We start from the raw sequence: 19,401 nt of genomic DNA, 5'->3' as shown, positions 1-19,401 counted from the left end.
TTGCCAACCTTAGGGAGCTTCTCACAATGGACATCCTATCTGAAGTTGGCGCCCCCGCCGTGGCCATGGGAACGGCCCTTTCCCTTGCTGCCGGCGCCTACCTGAATGCAAAACTATCCATCAGCACTGACTTGACTGTCTTGAAGAATGACCGCGCCTTTGGGCAACGTCTCGGTGAGCGCATTGGCAAGCTTGGCGAATCTCCGACTATTTACAAGATGCTTCAACGAGTTGTCGAGGTTGAAGGCCAGGGTACTGCAGATGCGCTCTGGTTTGAACACAAAACCTGGTCATACAACCAATTAAAAGAGTGTAAGTGCAGTGCTGAGCCCTTGCATTTTGACGAACGCAAGAAGCTAATCTCTTTTCAGTGGTTGATCGATTTGCCGCCTTGCTGCACGCACGCGACGTGAAGAATGGCGATATGATCGGAGTATTCACGACGAATTCGCCCGAGATGGTCGTCACCCTGTATGCACTGTCTAAGCTTGGCGCAGTAGCTGCCATGATCAACACCAATCTACGAGGTACGTATCTAAATCACTAGCTTCATGGAACACACTAACAGAACCCAGATGACACATTCATCCACTGCCTCAACGTCTCTGGATCCAAATCGATCATCTCAACCCCAGATATCGCGCAGCATGTTTGCGCTGATCTCCCACACTTATCATTCCACTTCTCCTCCTTCGAGGGTGTGTCCTGCGGCGATGTAGAGCTCATCACGCAAGCCGAATTGCAACAATTCTCACCAGCCGGACTAGCACCCGCTAAGCGCACACCGAAGGATCTCACAGCTTTGATCTACACATCCGGAACAACAGGCAAGCCCAAAGCCTGCGCTGTACGAAACATGATGGCCCTAATAACCTCCAACCCGCTCTCTGCCGACGTCAATGATCCGTCTAGATTCTACCCACTCCGCACATACTCCGCCCTACCGCTCTTCCACGGCACAGCCTTCTTCACCGGCCTCTGCTACTCGGTAGGAAACGCCGGAACCCTCTGCATGAGACGCAAGTTCTCAGCCTCGCAGTTCTGGAAGGACGTCCACGACTCAGGCGCCACTCGCATCCTGTACATCGGTGAACTGTGCCGGTACCTGCTCGGCACGGCCCCCTCCCCCTATGACCGCGACCACAAGTGCATCGCCGCGTCCGGCAACGGTCTTCGCGGCGAGATCTGGGAGAAATTCAAGAGTCGCTTCGGTGTGCAGGAGATTCGCGAGTTCTATCGCTCAACGGAGGGGTTGGCTAAGTTCGACAATCACGGTCCGGGCGTGTGGGGTGCTGGAAAGGTTGGATTTTCCGGCCCCATTCGTCGGTTCTTGGAAGATGATACATTTATTGTCAAGTATGATAATGATACGGAGATGCCGTTCCGTGATCCTGGGACTGGGTTCTGCGTGAGGGCTGGGTTGGATGAGGAGGGTGAGGCTATTGGTCGTGTGCGTGATCGTGGCTTGTTGACGGAATACTTGCACAACACAGAAGCTACTGAAGGGAAGCTTCTTCGGGATGTTTTTCAAAAGGGTGATCTTTTCCAGCGGACGGGTGATTTGGTCGTGCAGGATCGATCTGGATGGGTTAGGTTCCAGGACCGTGTTGGCGATACTTTCCGCTGGAAGGGCGAGAATGTCAGTGCCGGAGAGATTCGCGATCATATTTGTCGTATTGAGGGTGTCCATGATGCTGTCGTGTATGGCGTCAAGCTTGCTGGGTAAGTCTTCAATCCTTGGCTAGCTATGTTTCCGATTTCTAATTCGTGTTTCTAGATATGATGGTCAAGCTGGCGCTGCAGGTATCACGCTCGAGGAGCATTCCCCCGCCTTTGAGGCTGAGCTTGCTTCGAAATTATACCCTGAGCTGAAGAAGCGTGGTGTACCATCATATGCTTTCCCTCGTCTTGTACGATTCATTGAAAAGTGAGTTTTGTTTGTCGGATCAGCGAATGGATTTTGCTAACGGTGCTTTTGTTAGGGTTTCCACTGGTGTTACTTTCAAGCAGGCTAAAGGTGATCTGCTGAAGAAGGGATGGAACCCCAGCCAGGACTCTGCTGGTGATAGCCTATACTGGCTCAACGGAACTAATTACGAGAAGCTTGAGGACAACAGCTGGTCTTCCATCGAGAGTGGCAAGGCTAAGCTGTAAGTAAGATGGGGCCTGTGAGATTGTATAATCGTGTCACCGCTGTAAATAGAAACATTTGCGATAGATAAATAGCATGTATTGACCACTTTGATTGGTTGAAGATGAAATAGTCCAAGAAAAGAACTTTCGGCCAGAGACTCGGGTAATTTGGGAGCGAGAATGGGGAGGTAAGCGAGGCTAACGAGAGTAGTACATAAGCTGGCAGAATATTAGCCCAGAAAGCGGTGAATCTGTCTAGCCTTCAGCCACGGCCTTCCATCAAACTGTACTTCAATACATACCGGGCTGGCTTATAGAGAAGATGATAAGAGCAGGAACTGGCACTTTGGCACACTAATTCCCTGAAATCCCTGTCAAGAAGTCCTTCTTCTTCTTCATCTCTTCGACACCTTACCAATAACCCAATCACCAAGACACCCACCCCGATCTATAATTCCATTCTACCTCATCCACGCCATGCCCACACCAACCGTGCTTCCGCGCCCCTTCACAGGAGTGGTACACGGCAGTGAAAATCCAATCGAAGCACCATCCGAAGCAGCCTTCATCACCCAATTCGGAAATGTACTCCCAAAGGCAGAATTCATGCATATCTTGGGGAAATCCGCCTACTACTCTCTTCCCCCCTCATCGCCCGCGCCAGCAAATATCAAGAACCCCATCTCGCGGGTCGTACTTGTACATGGTGTCCAGACCCCCGCAATTGGCATGCAGCCCCTGGCCAGCGCACTGAAAGCCCGTTTCCCCTATGCGCATTGCGTTCTCGTTGATTTGCCGGGCCACGGGCTCTCTGACACGCCTGTTATTGCCCATGAAGCTGAGCTATTTCTTGGTTTGATTGACGGTTTGATGTTGACGCTTGGGTGGAAGGATGCGCATTTTATTGGCTATTCCTTTGGTGGGTCTCTTGTTGCGTCGTATGCTGCAGAGACGCCTGAGATGGTTGCGTCTATGGTTCTTGTCGCGCCGGCGGGTCTGGTGCGAAGCTCAGACTTGAGTGAGGACGAAAGGAGCTACATGCGCGGTGGTGAGGGGTTGGAGGATCGGGCTCGAGAGTGGGTTTTTGAGTTCTTGGAGGGTGGGAAGCTGGTTGTTCCTTCGGATTGGAAGGAGAGGGTTGCGAGGGGGGAGGTCGTGGCGGAGGCTGTTCGTGATTGGCAAATGAAAAACCACAACGGGCACGCGGCGAGTGTGGTTGGGATAGTCAGAGATGGTGGTGTCTTCGATAAACATGCCAGGTTTTCCGCGGCCTCGAAATCTGGCGTTAAAGGTCTCTGTGTGCTTGGGGAGTTGGATGACTTGTGCAGCGTGCAGGCCTTGCAGGAGGTGGGTATGAAGAACGTCGCTGTTGTGCCCCAGGTTGGACATGGAGTCGTGAGAGAGAGGGTGCCGGAGGTTGCTGGATTTATTGAGGACTTTTGGAAGCAGATTGAGAAAGCATAATCACTGAGCCCAGGCGAGAAATAGATCTATCTACTCGACTTCAAGCTCTCCGATAGCCTGCATCTTCGAGTCGAGATATTACTCTTGGTTTTCTGAAAGAAACTCCTCCAGAATACCTAGGTAGGTATGCTCTGAGTATAACACCACTCACAATTAGCAGCCCTGGAGTCCATGGCTGTCACTTGAAGTCAAATGCTTAGATGGTTAGAATTCTTACTTATTATCTTCTACCTAGGTACTAGTATATATGCCTGAGAGCCTTTAATTACAACTCAATTTTCGAGACTTATCTTCCAAGGTTCTCACATATTTCTTTCTCGGTTTATGCCTCGTAAAGGGTCAAAGATGTGGGGTAGTCACTGTCACCACTACCACATGCCTCATTATAGCCCACAGTCGACTCAAGCTTCTCCTTGACGAAATCATGGAAACTATCTCGCGAACAACTGCCACCTGGCCCATCTCGACAATCCACCAATGGCTGTGGACCGGCATTATTCAAGATTCGATAGTACTCTCCCTCGTCGTATCCATAGCTCTCGCACGACATCTTCTCGATGGCGATATTCGTCAGAAACGGGAGTATCTCACTACTCTTCCATACACGGTTGTAGTTAATCCTATCCTCCGGCATGGTTCCATTGACATGATTCGCACCGCTGTAAGCACTATTATTGTAAAGCCCCAGCGCAGTAAGGACCGTGGGTGGAACTTCACGGTGAGTGAACGAGACATATAGCTCCTGGGACAGGGACTCATCACGCAACGCCGCGACACTAGCATTCACCCACGGCAAGCCGAGACTCGAGGATAAATCCCGACCGTAACCGGTGTTGTGGAAATACATCAAGTCATTTGCGTATTCGTAGCCCAGCCACTCATCCGGTGAAAAGAGTTTCAGGGAGCAGAATGGGGACGATCCCCGAATAACGGTTTCGTAGCCGCAAAGCTCAAACATGCCGGTAATATCATTCTGCGTAAAGTTGAATGAAGGCGCCTCTGCGTTCAAGCGAGCGATTATAGGCTTTGTGTACACTTCCCCGAAGGCCTATGTGTCGGTTAGTACATGCTGCCCGCGGTTCTCATGGAGGGAAAGGGAAGAGCTATGGAATCTGATTAGTACATACCGAGGATTGATCAGAACCATATGAGGAACTATACGCCTCGCAACCTTTATACGGTGTCAAGGAGTCCGCGCCCGCCTTTTTGTCTTCTGCGACTTGGGTCAAGTTGATCGATTTCGTGTGGTTATTCGTAAACCCCGTAATGAAACCTTCTGCGCTCTTCACCGTTCTTTCCGCAGTCGATGACCAGATTCTCGTAGGTGCTTTGAGATGCGCGTATCTTTTGTGAAGAGTCGCTCCTAGCGACCGCGCTTCTTGGAATCCAAACTTCGTGAGTTTCTCCAAATGGTGCTCTTCAGCAGGCGCCGTCCAATTGGACAAAAATGCGAGTGTCTTGGTTGACTTCCAGTGGTGTAGCGATGTATTTTGCAGCTTTTTCACGAAAGGTTCGATGTAAGTTTCGTATTCGAAATCATTTGGGTAGATCGCCGCGTGGCGGACAAGATATGCGGCTCGAGTGACATTGCAACCCTGCGGGGGTGATGGCTGGAGTGGGGGGGTTATGAGGAGTGAAGTAAGGCGCAGTTCCTGCTGAGTGGTCTAGGGGGGTTGAAGTGATAAGAAGAGGATAGAATAGGAGTGGCAAGTACTGCCAAAAGTATAGATGGGAGGTACATCTTTGCTGCTGTCCGAGAGTGCTGCTACCTAGATAGTACGGAGGATTTTCCTTGGTAGGGCTGAATGTTTTATACTTAACACTATCTATTTAATTAGGATGATCGCCACTTTTCCAAGTATTTCAAAAAAGGCCCATGTCAAACCCAATTGCTATGTCATTTCCTTTGCCATGATGGTTGCGGAGTACATAAACAGGGAAACAGATAAAGGCATATTGACGTAACTCAAAGTGGAGTGCCAAGAGGATCAACACTATCCAGCCTGAGGCAGTCAATAACAGTCGTGCTCGCCCATCTCAAGAAGTTGCAGAACGTTAAAATTATTAGTACTACTAGTAAAAATCATAGAAATCTCTCAACCTGCTCGATCGTAAGTAATCCCAATCTTGTAGTCCCCCATGTGCCTCGGCTCTGCCCACCGTCTATTCAAATTGCACAAATCACATACATCCCCCTACATCCTGACAGTACTAGTTACCAAGGTATACGACAGGCTTCGCCGCTGCGATACGAGCATCTGGTGGATATTGAGCATTACTAGCGTTGGCAACTTGGAGAGGATCAAATATTAGCTAGGTAAGTCCCTTTTCTGCAGCTAAAGCTAACTACCCTCAGACCTACTAGTAGATCTTCATGCCTAATCTCACCCCCGCCAATCACCAGTCCACGTTTCCATACCAACGCGACCTCGAAGGCGTAACTCGACTCGTCAGACTTTACTTAGTCTACTACGAGGAGTGAGGCGGGTAAGCAAAGCATTTACATGAGGCCATTACGCCTTGACCATCCAGCACAAGCTTGCCCATCCGCGACGGCAAGAATAAAGGCGTTTCGGCGAGGTGGAGATCAAATCCTCGCATCAACCATGTCTCGACTCTGACAATGCAGGATCTTTGCATCTAAGCCGAGTTAGGTTGTACACGAACAAACTGTTTTCGGTAGATTGCTGTCGTTGTCTTTGCTGCTGGGTGTGGCTCTTTTTATCCTGGTAGATAAAATGCAATGCCATAGCTAGAGAGGTGGGAATGCGTAAAGCTGAGTCCATGTGGAAAGTGAACTTTGTACCAAACACATGTTACCAGTTGACATCGCTGAGCTGAAGTTTGCGAGAGCGGAAAGCATTTCGGGCTCCAGTAGACTTGTCGATACGCTGGTTTGCGGGAATACGTTTTTCAAAATCGGCTGGTTGGGCTTGTTAGGTCTGATTCTTACTTTTGCTTTTGCTCTTCTTTCTTTTGGGGGGGTTTGAAGCAATGGCGGATCAAACTTACTCTCTGCGGTCTCGTTCTCATTTGATGCCTCGTAATTCAAAACCAGGTTCTTGATGCGTTGCTGCTCCTCTCGATCGGCCTGCTGCTGGGTTCGCATGGCAACAGCAAAGCTGGAGTCGGACGGGAGGTCGATGGTGCGAGTCTGCTATTATTAGTATCATGAAACCACAGCTTCCTCAGATTGTCTTTGCAAGGATGTCTTACCTGTTGCTTATTGCCCTTCTTTGTCATCAAAGAGAATGCCATGGTCTTAGACGGAGCGACAGGCTCAGGCACCTCCATTTCACCAGGGAACTCGGCAGAGACATTCTCTCGGGCAGGTCGCTTCATTGGCAGCGGGATGTCGAAGATGGCCTTGCGTTCGAAACGTCTCGAGTCCGCACTCTCAACCATCATCTTCTCATATTCGCGATCGAATTCGGCTTCAACTTCTGGGTCGCGTTCTTCCTCCTGTCGCGTGACGATAATCTGCTCATCTTCCGATTCACTGTCATCGCCTGCCTCCGGGTTAGGTCCAGAGACCTCTTCAGCCTCATCGCTAGATTCCTGCTCGTCTTCGATATCCGGAATCGCATCTTCCTCAAGACCCTCGTCGGAAGAACTGCTGTCTGCAGCATCTTCCTCCTCGTCTGCCTCGACTGTCCGTTCAGAGTCTGGCATGTGGTAATTCTGCGCAACGGCCTCGCTGAAAATGCGGGTTGCTTCCTCGGGGTCTGATGTTAGCTTCCACTGGGGTCGTAGTGCAGAGTAAGTGTCTTGGACGAGGAAGTCAATGTCCATCGGCATAGGGTCTTTGGTGCAGATGTAGTACTGGAAGAAATTGAGGAAGAAGTCTAGCTTCTTCTTCGCCGAGCCTCGGTCGAAGCAGTGGCCACAGGTATCAAGGAGTGTGCAAGCAAGACGAAGTCGGAAATAATCGTCTGGGAGGTCCAGCATGACGATCCTTCCGGGGTTGGGGGTGCCACCTTCATGACCAAAGGTCACAATGCGGTACAATGTATCGAAAATGACGGGGGAGTCGATCATCTTGTAGTTGTACAATTCACCCAGGTATTTGACCTCGGCGATACGCTTCTGGTTGAACTTGAAGTCATTCTGCTCCAGGCCAAGCGTGATCTGCTCCAAGACGTTGTCAACCACACCGATGACGAAGTCTTGGTGGTATCGATACATAGCGCTGACAAGAATTGCCAAGAGGTGAATGCTGCCATATTTGACCTTGACGGGCTTGCTGAATACGCGTTCTAGAATATCAACAACCTCTTGCTCCTCCCAGTGTAGCTTTCGAATCGCCTTCAAGATCTTAGTGTAGTTGCGTTTGTTCATGTCCAGGTAGATTAGCCGACGAATGTACTGTTCCATTGGAGTCCGATCTTTCTGCTGGATTGCGGGGCGTGGAGGCGGGTCTACATAGTAGATTGCATTCTCAATCACCATGCGTTCCTGCTGACCGATATGCTGAACAGTCTTCTTTCGACCCAGTGTTTCGAGGAAGGAAGCCATGCGGGGCGAAGTCTCGGGATTGCGAAGGAGATAGCGGCCACAGTTTTCGAGCAGGTTGCCAATAATCTCGATGTTCATACGGGAGAATTCATCGAGAGAGACCTTGAAGCAGTGGAAGATGATGTGCTCGGGCACTACGCCAAACTTGGTCAACTCGGCGAGATATCGTACATTGCTCATGCGCACTTGTCCAAGGAACTCCTTAGACTTTCTGCGCTGAAGACTCCGAAATTCCTCATCAAGATAGGTCGTCAGACCCTGTGGGATATCCGGAAGATACTGTCCAAGGGTAGCCACCAAACGCGAGTAGATAGGCAGGAGATCAACCCGGCCCTTGGGGATATCCGAAACAGCTTTGACGAGCCTATTGCGAGATGCTTTGGAATTGACGAAGCAAAAGTCCAGGGCAAATTGATCGACCTGGTCCTTGTTCTGCAAATCCGGAAGTTTTCCAAGTAGAGCATCGACTTGCGCACCGACAGTTTTACTAGCAATGGCGGTGGATTGCTCGTCAGCTTCAGCAGCAGCCTTCTCCTCGGCTGTCTCGGTCTTTTCTGAAGGCGATTCGGCTGCATTATCACCATCTGCTTTCTTCTTACCGGCTTCGTCGCCATCGGCCTTCTTTTTCTTGCCGTCCTCCAGAAGAACAGCAGGAACCTTGCCTTTCAAGTCAACCAGATTTTCATAAAAACGTCTCTCCTCTTCATCTTCCCAGATGCCTGCACCATCACCTTGGCCACGAAGGTAGTCAGTGGTCTTCACCAAACCAATGCCTCCGCTAGCAGAAGCATCAGCAGTTTCCTTCTCGGCCAGATCTGGCATCTCAGCACCGAGAGCCTCACAGAGTACCTGAGTATTCGCAACAAGCTTATCGAGCGTCTTAGTCTGCTTCTCGAAATTAGACTGGCGGTCCTCGAAGATCTCGCCACTCTTCACATAAGCCTCAGCATTGCGGCGACTCTGATTCGACAAAGCCTTCTGATCCCGCACAACATGCGCCTTGACATCATCCAGATATCGAGTCAAAATATTCTTAAACCGCAGTTGCATCTTCTCCGGAGTCAACGGTGGATCCGCATCCAGGGCAGCACTCAACCCTCCGGCATTTTCGTTCTCAGCGCCCGCAGTCGCAGTCGCAGTCGCAGTCGTAGCAGTACTCGTCGTCACCCCATCAACCTCCACCGTCTTCCTCCCCTCATCAGCCAACTTCGCACCAAGAATATCCCAGCTAAAGCTCTTGACAAAGAGCACCGCAAGCGGCAAATTCGCATGCTCCCGATCATGACCCAGAAGATCCTTAAGCACTTCCAGCGGAAACGGCTCCGCCTTCTCAGGATCCCGCGTCGCGGCCGACGGAAACTTCTGCTTCAGCACGGGCTGTTCCGTAGATGAGATCTTCGCGGGATCCCCACCGCCGCCACCCCCGGCACCACCACCGGCACCACCACCACCACTACCCTTAAGACCAAGGTCATCAGGGCGTTCGACATCATCCAGCGTCCGCAGCACACCCACGAGCCACAACTCCGTAACAACACGCAAAAGCACCCGATGCCGCGCTAACCGGTCTTTCTCCTCGCGCTCGCGGAATTCCTGGCTCAGTTGCTTGATCTGGGCTTTGTCGGGCGAGGTTAGGCCCCGGCCGAGGAGCCAGCCGATGTAGCGGGTGAACTCAGCGGGGCCGAAGCGCTGGTGGAGGGCAGCGACGATTTCGACGCCGACGGCGATTTCCCCGGGTGTTTTGAGCTTGCTGAGGCCCTCGTAGCAGGCGGAGATTATCTCGGATAGATACTTGTGTAGCGAGAGGGTGCGGATATCTGAAAGGAAGGTTGATAGGGCGGATGCGCTGATTCCGGTTCGGAGACGCTTGATGAAGGCGGTGTTTTTCTTAAGCGCTGAGTCGAGGGATTTGCTGACAGGGAAGACATCTGTTGTGGAGGGGAGGATGGTCAGTTGGGTTAGATAGAGGGACTTGGCTTGGTTTTGGAAGGGGAGCAGAAGCGCGGGGGTGGGGGTGGGTGGGAGGGAGGACTTGTGTTTCGTACCGGTTTCGCCTGCCCATGCTCTCTCGTTCAGATCGCGGAGTTCTCCTGCGGCAAGATATGTGTTAGTAGGTACTGGGGAGGAGAGTGGTAGCTATGCAATGTAGCGCATACTTTTCTTTTGGCGATCCATGGCCATGTGTGCGTTCACGGATCGATTCAGTGTGATCCTCTCAGAACGTCTGGGGGGGAATCGCAGTGACTTGGACACCACATTGAGGAAATGAGGGGAAATATGGAGGAGAGAGAAGAAGAGTCACCTTCTGGAATGGGGGAAGTTCTGGAAGCGGGTTCGGGTTCGGATTGAGAGGCGGGCTGCTCCCAAGGCGGTGCGGAGGTCGGAGTGCGGACTTGCTCTGACTACACTCACAACTAGTCATGGGTTAGGTTACATGGTTACGCACTCTACTGTCGAGATTTGGCCCATTTCATACAGATAATAACATTTACTTACTATCACAATCCAATTTTCTTCCTCTCACACACAACCTTCAAGCTGCCTTTTGAAAAATCTCAATCGTACTAGTATCGCTAAACACATTGAGGCAGCAGATCCCGCCACATCATTCCAACTCGCTCATTCCAAGGTTTAGTTCTCCGTAAACCCCCTCTCCCGACTCTCCTCGACATTCAAAAGTCGTTCCTGCAATTGATGCTTGTAGTCCTGCGTACTCCAGCTCTGCCGGCGGTCGAATCGGGGCTGCCAGGTTGGTTCGGCATCGGCCTGGGCCTCGAGTCTATCATCGCTTTTTCGGTGGGAATCACTCGAGTCATGGGCTTGGCTTGGAGCCGGGTTTATTTCTGTCGTGGTTGTGTGGTCGCGAGATCGGTCTGGGAGCGAACCTTGGTGGCTGGTGGATTGCATGATATGACTTGCGAATGGCTTGGAGTGGAGTGCAGTGCAGTGTTGGGTAGGACAGGTCTGCGTATAGCTTGGATGAAGTAGGTACTAGTATTTTGTGATCTGGCCCAGGGCACTGATTCAATAATCAGAAGCAATTTTGCCTGTAGGTGTAGAAATAATCGTATTATCATAAAAGTAGGTCTGAGACGAGGTTCTAAGTTCTGCCTTATAAGTTATGTAGATGCGGGGATGAGTGGCGATAGATGACGATACCTGGCGAAGCTGGACAGATACCCAGTCTTGTCTTTCAGGGATTCGTGTGAGACTTGAATTGCATGACGCGAATATAAACCTTACCTAATCTGTCACTGCGATGTTTCTCTACTTACTAGTTACTACTAGCGGTGTACCTGGCAAGTAAGTGTACATGGTTCCTGGTTGAAGGCACCAAACGCCATGAACATGCCGAGTCTTATTCTAGTACAAAGGTTGGATGTACCAATACTGCGCAACATCATAAGGGCAGTGTTGCACCAAACCAATCGAATGATTTAGTCTACGATAGCACCTAGCGGATATGAAAAGAATAACGCTTTTAAATTCGACGAGCTAACGTACAAGTCATGACAGCATCCAACCCTCAAATGAGTCTTCGAGTCTACCAAGAAGGAAAGGAGAACGAAAAGGAAACGGGAAGAATGAGGCAGGTGAAAGCAGGAAGGAACTAAGATACACAAGCACGATCTATGATAAGATGAGCTGGGGTCGCAGGTATCAAAAAATACAAGCATAAGGATACCCAGGGACCTCATATGATCAGACATCATCTCAGCGGGTGGTAGGTCGATGACTCTAAGACAAGGTTACGAAAATTGCGAAGGGACCCAAGACAAAAAAAAAAACAGGAAAAAGGAACGGAGGGAAGGGAATCAACCGTGAGAAGCGTCATGCATGAGAACGCACACAATCGCGAGAAACAGCCAACATGGGAGAGATACACTGGCTCTGACGCTGCACACAGACGCACACATCGTACAACTCCATAAGAATCATGAAGGGCAACCAAAAATTCGACAGCGAGCAGTAATCGAAAAAATTGGAGGGAAAAAATAATGAAAACAGACCCAAGCATCAAAAGAGACAAAAAACAAAAAACAAAAAACAGATTAAAATCAGGGTATGCCTCACGCCACGCTATGCGATTCACCTCCTTGGATCTGGGGTAATCAATAACACTGCAAATATGTACTAAAAGACCAATCTAACCAGAAAGGCAATGGAAGATAAGATGGGTTCCATCTCTGTGTTTATTTCGGCTTGCGCCAGAAATATTGCTATGAAAACGTTAGTCAGAATGTCTTGTTTTGAGAAAACGTGGGGATTTCGACAAACCTTGTGCTGTTTGCGACAATTACGCAGGCCAGGCTTGCCCATCTTATGCGCCTCCAGGCGCGTGGGGTCATGGTCAAAGTCGGGCACATAGTAGTACTCCGCTTCGAGGGCTTTGCCAGCGGCATCCTTACCCTGGCGGGTGACTTGTCCAATAATATCGGTGTTTTCCAAAATGGAGCGGATCTCAAATTTTGAAGGGCCGCTAGGTGATCCAACAGACTTGCGGATATCAGGAGGGAAGTTGTTCAGGATCGTGGAGAAAGGCGTGGAGGCGAGACGGGAGAAGGCGAGCTGGTTGGCAGCATGGTTGCGGATTCTAGTGATGCTCTCGTCATCCATTGATGGCTTGGTGTATTCGGCGGACTTTTCACGCCTGTGTTGGTGGAAAGACTGGTTGGGGGGTAGAGCGGGCTGGAGAGGTTGGGCCGACAGGAAGCTGTTTGGGGGACGGGCAGAGCGAACAGGCGATTCACCGGTAGTGAAAGAGGCCATGCGTGGTAGGAGGTTCTCGCCGAAAGGTCCAAAGGAGTGGATGATGGGGTCATTCTCCTCATCGTTCTCTCCTTCAGAATCCTCCTCGTGGCGACCCAGGTCGCTCCCCTGGAACCTTTGCAGGAGTACACTGGCACGACGAGCACTGGGGGAAGTAATGCCAATAACAGTATTGTGGCGCTTCAATGGCGATCCTTGGTCTTCGTATACAACAACGGGGGCTCTGGTGCGCGAGGGAGAGAACAACGGCGAGGACGGTGGGATAGCCCGTTGCACTGCAGGCGAGGGAGACACCGGTGAAGCCAAACGCTGGTTCTCGGGGAAAGGGCTATCTTGGAGAGCACGAAGAGGTCTTCTTTGGGTTGGGGTGCCTTCATCACAGGTCTGTTCAGAGTCGGTGGATGGGCAGTCCTTCCGATCATGCTCATTATCATTCCGGGGCCATTGAACCAACACGCGAGACTCATGAACATCAATCATGATATCAGCATCCTTGATGTCCGAAGTAAAGGTTTTTCCTTTGGCCAAATCGTACTTTTTTCCCTGACAATGGATCTTGATCCCGTTCCATCCCATGCACATAATCTCCACTCTATCCCGATCGAAGGGGTTCGGTGCCGGTTTGTAAGTGGCCTTGACATGAACACGAGATATCATGCGACTGTTGGCTAGCTGATGTTGGCACGAAGCACTTGACCGACCCATGAGGAGCGGTTCTCCATTTTCCGGTAGCATCAGTTCCGGCACAGTCGACAAGGGAGCTCGTTCGGAGGAGGCTGAAAAGATACGACGGGCAGTTTGGCGAGCGGCAGGAGGCGAGGATGACATGATATGGGTGGACGAGGTTGGGACGGGAGTTGGATACATCGACACAGCAGGTTCGCGTGCAACACGCTTCTGAGGACGAGGCAGAGAGGGGGATGAGCTCAAGGGCTCGAAGGCCGGCAGCAAAGACGCAGGACGCTTTGTGCCGGCAATAGGAGCCAGGCTGCTCCTACTAGGTGAAGACTCCATCATGAATGGAATAGGAAGAACCTAGAATTCTGAAGTTAATCCAACACACGAGCTCCTTTTTTGGACGAGAGGCGAGTCGAGCTCAAGACTCGCGTCACCCGCGTAAATATTGGAGACAGAGAGAAGGGAAGAGTAAATAAGAGGTAAAGAGACAAGTCGAGGAGTATTCCAGCACTAAGACCTCAAGGACCTCAAAAAAAGAGGGGTGGGGGAAGGGTGTGGCAGGTTAGGAAGGGGAAGAAGAAAAGGTGTGTGGTGGAATGTCCTGGGGCGGAGGGTCTCGTTCTGCGCGGAAATGCACGCTTACAGCCCGACGCGTTCGATAGGCGCCGGCGAGGGTTCACGGGCTCCACTACTTTTAGGGTACACCTGTGCTCCAATTGATGGGGAAATCACTTTAAAAGAAGAGAGAGAAGAAACAGTGGTAATACTAGTACAGAGATATATTCAAGTAAAAATAAAATCTTAGCCATAATCTACTTCCCTATGTATGTCCTGCATTGATCTATACCGAGTCCCGGCGCGACCGCGTCTGAACTCACGTGACGCAATACCATAGTGGAGCTGGGCACGCGAGTAAAGTATGGAGCAACCAGTGAGTGACCAGTAACTATCTCTAGTCTGGTATGTAAAGGTGACAGCCTGTGGTATGTTTGAGTCGTCCTGGCATCGGGCGATCTCGAAATGAGGACAGTTCTGCTAGCACATTTCATTACGAAATGTGTTGTGACAAGTGAATACTAATGGCCCCCGCAAGAGATACTAGTTGTATGTACAGACCTCCGAGATCAAAAGCCGAGGTACGTCAACAAAGACTAAAGGGCAAATGAAATAAAATGGGTTGAACAGAGAATTCATGTATATCCTGCTGATAAACATTCTACCGTAATTCCCAATCTCAGAATAAAGCAATTGTCTCCTAGCATAGTGGATATCAACGTGAACTGACGCGCTAGCAAATTTTACTCCGCGGGGGTCCAGAAGGCGCGTGGTTTGCCTTACCTTACGCCACGTCAATTGCCCACCCAAGAACACAGTCAATTGCAATAATTAGGAAATGGTACCTACTGGATCATAGTTGTGACTAATTCATAAACACTTACTCACTCATTACAACTATAAGAATTAAATGGTTGTCCAACTTCATGCAACATTCACCCCGTCGGGGCAGAAACTTTCGATTTCAAGACACACCGTAAGAACCGTCAAGATACAAAGCAACATAGCGGGGCGGGAAAAGAAAAAAAGCACAACCAACCCCTCTCGGTGAAGTCCTTCGGGCTAAAGGTGCATACGCAGACTCAGTTACGCCAGAAAAAAAAAACCACTTACCGCAAAGTAGGTGGCCGCATGCTGTAGCTATCCAATGTATGGAGTATGGAGCACGGAGTACACACTGGCATACATCCCAGCCATGACAACTACTTCCCTAGCATGTGCATCCCAGGGCCAAGCCAAGAATATCGGAAGAAGAAAAATGGAAGCAAAAAGGTAAATGAAGTCTCCAGGGCTACGAACGACAATCGAGGAGCAGGAATTGGAAGACGCCACGCTTGCCGGGGAGACTATCGGAATGCAGGCACACTCAAGATTAATTGTCAAGCTTCCATAGTCCATCCAGCAGGGTTCAATAGTAAGTCGATTACAGAGTACATCTCAGTGCAGTTCAAGAATAGAGCTTCAAGCTTGTCTTCGCCTCAGTGTACATGTTACGCGGCACATAGGCAACAAGTTACCTGAAGCAAGGGCAGATGAGTTAACGGAGTACGAAGTGGAATCAGCCATGATGCAATGGCCATCAAGCGGAGCGTGGCCCGTCAGATCGATGGATCACATTCTTGATCTGGGGAACCTTGCCAGGGTTACTCAGGAGATCGGCGATCCTTGCCATTTAGCGTATCTTGTAATGCAGACTTCCCAGATAGAACCAGTGCAATTCATGGAATTGCAGATGATCTGGGTCTCTAGTCAAAATGCTGGCAAGGGGTGAGTGTCTGGTCTAGAACGTTGGCGATCGGACACATTCGAGCAGGCTGATCTTTTTGAATTGGAGAAAGGGTAAGAGGTTTCGAGGTTGACCATTGGGTCGTTAATCATGGATTACTGACAAAATGACATGGAAGTACGGGGTGTCTAGCGGAGTATTCCATGATCCTATGCCAGAAATTAGCTCGCCGCTGTCATGATAGTCACCAGGTCGGTGAATAACGATCAATTGCCGGTTCACAATTGATCGAAGGCGAAGCCAATTAGGTAGACGTGCGGAAGGTGGAGATCCAAAAAAGAGAGAAAAGATGAATAAAGACAAGGATATTCTGATCAAAAGGTTGTACTTGAAATAGTCTAATCAGATAGAAGGAACCCACGGGATGAAGAATTTCACCCTGCAGGCCATTAGAAGAGAAGAGAAGAGGAAAAAAATAACAAAGATTGGATTTCCCCCCCCAAAAACGACCCCTCATAAAAAGATAAAATTTAAGATACACAGAAGTTAAAACCGTGATATGGACAGAAACAGAAACAAGCGCAAAGCAGGAGTGACCTCTCGCCGCGCGACGGGTCTGGGGGTAAAGTGCGAAAAGAAGAACTCATTCAAGGCCATTGGCCCGTGTTTTTCCCGGGAGGAGGCCCAGTTGTTATTGACGAGCAATTTAGGCGGACGAGAAGACGAACTTGGCTTTGCCAGAGGTGGAGGAAGCCTGTATTTTAATGTTAGAAACGTTCTGATGACATAGTTCTGTTCTCCAAAACTTACAGTGCAACCATTGCCATCGGTGATCTTGACACCATCCTTGTAGAAGTTGCCCTTGCCGTCGTAGGAGCACTTGATGGAGACGTCGCCGGTGAGAGTAATGGCGAAATCGAGGTCGGCGTCGGTAGTGGGCTCGTTCTTGAACATAGACAACCAGGTGGCACCGTTGGAGTAACCGACACCCAGGTTCATGGGGGCCCAGTTACCGATGGGAGAGGAGCCATCACCCCACTGGCAACCCTTCTCGGAGGAAACACCGGCGTTATTGACGTAGTACTGAGCGGAGGTAGTCTTGCCCTCCCACTTGAAGTAGGTGGCACCGTTAGGGCAGGTCAGGGGCTGGGTCTCGCCGTGGCCAAGACCCAGAGGGATGGTCTCAGACTCAGTGCCGGGGTAATCGGTACGGCAGACAGCGACGTGCTGGCCGACGTTGTTCTCGACCTCAACGCCACCAGTTCCCTCGATACAGAGAGTGGTGTGGGCAGTGTTGGTACGGTACAGCTTGCCACCCTTGCACTGGAGACCACCAACGGACTGGCCAGTGGAACCCTGGGTAGAGGGCCAGTGGGCCTTTTGGTAACCGGCAGGGCAGGCGTAGGAGCACATGGCGCCGTCAGTGCAGGACTCACCGCTGATAGCGGTAACAATGTCGCTGATCACCTCATCGAGGAGAGTGACATACTGGATACCAGAGTAACCACCGAGGCCAAGGTAGTCCAGAGCGACGGCACCGTAGTCGGAGGGGAAAGTGCCACAGTCGATCTCACCATCAGGGAACTCGGCAGTCAGGCCCTTGGCGGAAGTGCTGGAGCTGGAGCTGGAGCTGGAGCTGGAGCTAGAGCTGGAGCTGGAGCTAGCGCTGCTGGTGGAAGCGACGCTGGAGGTCGAGGAGCTGGAGGTGGTGGCGGGCTCAACGGTGGAGGTGGGAGAGGGGCTGTTGGGGGTGATAGCAGCGGAGGTCTCGAGAAGCTCCTGAGCAACAATGGTGGGGGTCTGGGTCGGGGTGCTGGTGCTCGACGGGGTAGGAGTAGCGGTGCTGGTAGGGCAGGCGTTGGCGACGGCATCACCGTACCACTTGAGGCTCTTGTTAGCCAGGCCGGCGCAGGCATCCTTGTTGCTGATCTCCTCAGAGTCACCATCGTTCTCGAGGACGACGAAGTCGTAGACGGTAGGGCCGGCAACAACAGCGGTGTCGGTTTCGGTCTCAACAGCGCGCTTGTGGAAGTGGGCGTGGCCGTGGCCGTGGGCGGCCACCAGGGAGCCCGCCGTGGCGAGAGTCACGGCAATGGAGTTGGAAAACTTCATTTTGAATTGCGAGGAGTTTCAAGTTGCAAATCTATTGGTATTCAATCCTGTCAGTCATCGCATCCATCTATATGTCTTCTGTATCTCTCGGTAGATGCCTCGCCCCTCTGGGGTGGCCCCCAACTGCCCAGATGGCAGAGCCGCGCTAGAAGATGAGCAAGATGATCCTCTGTATCTATTGCAACGCAATGCGGTTTGCAATACGACACGATGGGATATTATGAATGCGCTCGTCTTCTCTGCGCATTTCTCGCATCCCTCGATGATGAGTGGAGTTGAGGTCTTCTAGCGCACACCATTTCCTCCGGGGTAAGGGGATCAGATTGGCATCACATACATCAACGGCAAACCAGTCGCGCGCTTTCGTAAGGCTGTACACGAAAATTGAGGAATCGAGATTGAAAGAGAGTGTTGTGTTTTCCGATAAAAGAGTGTGATGAGAGACGAATCCCTCTAGGTCGGATAGGAAAACTCGAAGTGAATGAAAGGGAGAGAGGGAGAGAAGAGGAGAGAGTGAATCCTAGGGGGGCGAGGGGATTGAGTCTTCAGTGTATGGGAATACGGAGTATGGTAACCCGTCCAGGTACTCCGTACCCAGTAGTGCCTGTGCCTGGCTGCCCCACTACTGTTGTTGGTCAAAAAAGGGGGTGACCTGCATGGAAATTGTTTCACAATACACAGATACGGTATTTCCATACAGTCTTCTGTACTATGGGGACACAGCCTGGTGGATCCTCTGGGCACAACGGAGTATCCCTAGCCAAAAGGCCTCGACTGCTCTTGTCGCCTTGGCAGTCTATCTCACTTCTCCGTGGGGCGCAATTGATTTTTTCTTCTCTTCTCTTTACTCCGTAATGGTTGTTTACGGTTCGTGCCTAAAGGAAATTACCATGTGCCAGGGGTCAACCAATCAAAGGGGGGAGTGGTGAACTTTGGCTGGGACCATCCAGGTACACCAATCACCGTTAGGCGTCTCTGCCGAAATGCCTTGCGTATCCATGGGTACCGTATCATTCAGTTCGCCCGTTTAGCCATTATTATGATTCGGTAGCACTGTTATTATCGTTTGGTTGCCACTCTCTCCGTACAGAGTACTAAACTCTGTCAAGGTGACTCTCCTATTCTATACAGAGTACACAGTACTCCGTACTCTGTATCCATACTCTGTACTCCTACTCTTGGCAGATGCGCCAAGCCTGTGGGTGTTTTCTCCCCTTAGCCTCCGCAAGGTTAATTCCTGCTCTCGTGCTGATCACCGCGCCAGGGGGGCCGCTTCTCCCCCTGGCAGGTTTCTCCCGACCTGGCCGTGGTCTTCTTCCTACCCTTAGACCTGTGTCTGCACCTGCGAGCAGCAGGGGCGCCAGCGAGGGTCAATGGCGGGCCACTGCCCTATCCGAGTGCGAAGGATCTCCTTAACCCCCTTCCCTTCGTATTCACCCTCTTCTCAC

At 50.9% G+C, this 19,401-nt stretch overlaps 7 protein-coding genes across 7 annotated transcripts; 2 read left to right on the top strand and 5 right to left on the bottom strand.

Annotated features, from left to right (window-relative positions):
• Positions 1 to 26: 26 nt before the first annotated feature.
• On the top strand, positions 27 to 2,154 carry N7533_012218 (putative bifunctional fatty acid transporter/acyl-CoA synthetase (FAT1); the record flags this gene model as incomplete). The annotated part of the gene is made up of 5 exons (XM_057108868.1): positions 27 to 312; positions 372 to 527; positions 576 to 1,722; positions 1,778 to 1,927; positions 1,983 to 2,154. 5 exons carry the CDS (start codon positions 27 to 29, stop codon positions 2,152 to 2,154), a joined length of 1,911 nt encoding a protein of 636 aa, XP_056953969.1.
• A 456-nt stretch (positions 2,155 to 2,610) lies between these two features.
• On the top strand, positions 2,611 to 3,597 carry N7533_012217 (alpha/beta fold hydrolase; the record flags this gene model as incomplete). The annotated part of the gene is made up of 1 exon (XM_057108867.1): positions 2,611 to 3,597. One exon carries the CDS (start codon positions 2,611 to 2,613, stop codon positions 3,595 to 3,597), a length of 987 nt encoding a protein of 328 aa, XP_056953968.1.
• A 322-nt stretch (positions 3,598 to 3,919) lies between these two features.
• Positions 3,920 to 5,338, bottom strand: N7533_012216 (putative histidine acid phosphatase; the record flags this gene model as incomplete). The annotated part of the gene is made up of 3 exons (XM_057108866.1): positions 3,920 to 4,645; positions 4,725 to 5,261; positions 5,312 to 5,338. The coding sequence occupies 3 exons, from the start codon at positions 5,336 to 5,338 to the stop codon at positions 3,920 to 3,922; spliced, it is 1,290 nt and encodes a 429-aa protein (XP_056953967.1).
• A 1,075-nt stretch (positions 5,339 to 6,413) lies between these two features.
• N7533_012215 (regulator of nonsense transcripts 2) lies at positions 6,414 to 10,293 on the bottom strand (the record flags this gene model as incomplete). The annotated part of the gene is made up of 4 exons (XM_057108865.1): positions 6,414 to 6,520; positions 6,610 to 6,751; positions 6,814 to 10,202; positions 10,269 to 10,293. 4 exons carry the CDS (start codon positions 10,291 to 10,293, stop codon positions 6,414 to 6,416), a joined length of 3,663 nt encoding a protein of 1,220 aa, XP_056953966.1.
• Positions 10,294 to 10,743: 450 nt separating this feature from the next.
• On the bottom strand, positions 10,744 to 11,019 carry N7533_012214 (uncharacterized protein; the record flags this gene model as incomplete). Its single annotated transcript, XM_057108864.1, has 1 exon — positions 10,744 to 11,019. One exon carries the CDS (start codon positions 11,017 to 11,019, stop codon positions 10,744 to 10,746), a length of 276 nt encoding a protein of 91 aa, XP_056953965.1.
• A 1,286-nt stretch (positions 11,020 to 12,305) lies between these two features.
• Positions 12,306 to 13,896, bottom strand: fhdA (putative transcription factor Tos4; the record flags this gene model as incomplete). The annotated part of the gene is made up of 2 exons (XM_057108863.1): positions 12,306 to 12,332; positions 12,391 to 13,896. 2 exons carry the CDS (start codon positions 13,894 to 13,896, stop codon positions 12,306 to 12,308), a joined length of 1,533 nt encoding a protein of 510 aa, XP_056953964.1.
• A 2,651-nt stretch (positions 13,897 to 16,547) lies between these two features.
• Positions 16,548 to 17,953, bottom strand: sun1 (SUN family protein UTH1; the record flags this gene model as incomplete). Its single annotated transcript, XM_057108862.1, has 2 exons — positions 16,548 to 16,595; positions 16,652 to 17,953. 2 exons carry the CDS (start codon positions 17,951 to 17,953, stop codon positions 16,548 to 16,550), a joined length of 1,350 nt encoding a protein of 449 aa, XP_056953963.1.
• Positions 17,954 to 19,401: the final 1,448 nt, after the last annotated feature.

The sequence above is a fragment of the Penicillium manginii genome, assembly GCF_028828005.1.
Source record: "Penicillium manginii strain IBT 31320 chromosome Unknown utg000009l:1.0-3297300.0:1.0-3298630.0, whole genome shotgun sequence".
Classification (NCBI taxonomy): domain Eukaryota; kingdom Fungi; phylum Ascomycota; class Eurotiomycetes; order Eurotiales; family Aspergillaceae; genus Penicillium; species Penicillium manginii.
Note: the sequence above shows the minus strand (reverse complement) of the source record. Positions and strands in the feature narration are given on the sequence as shown.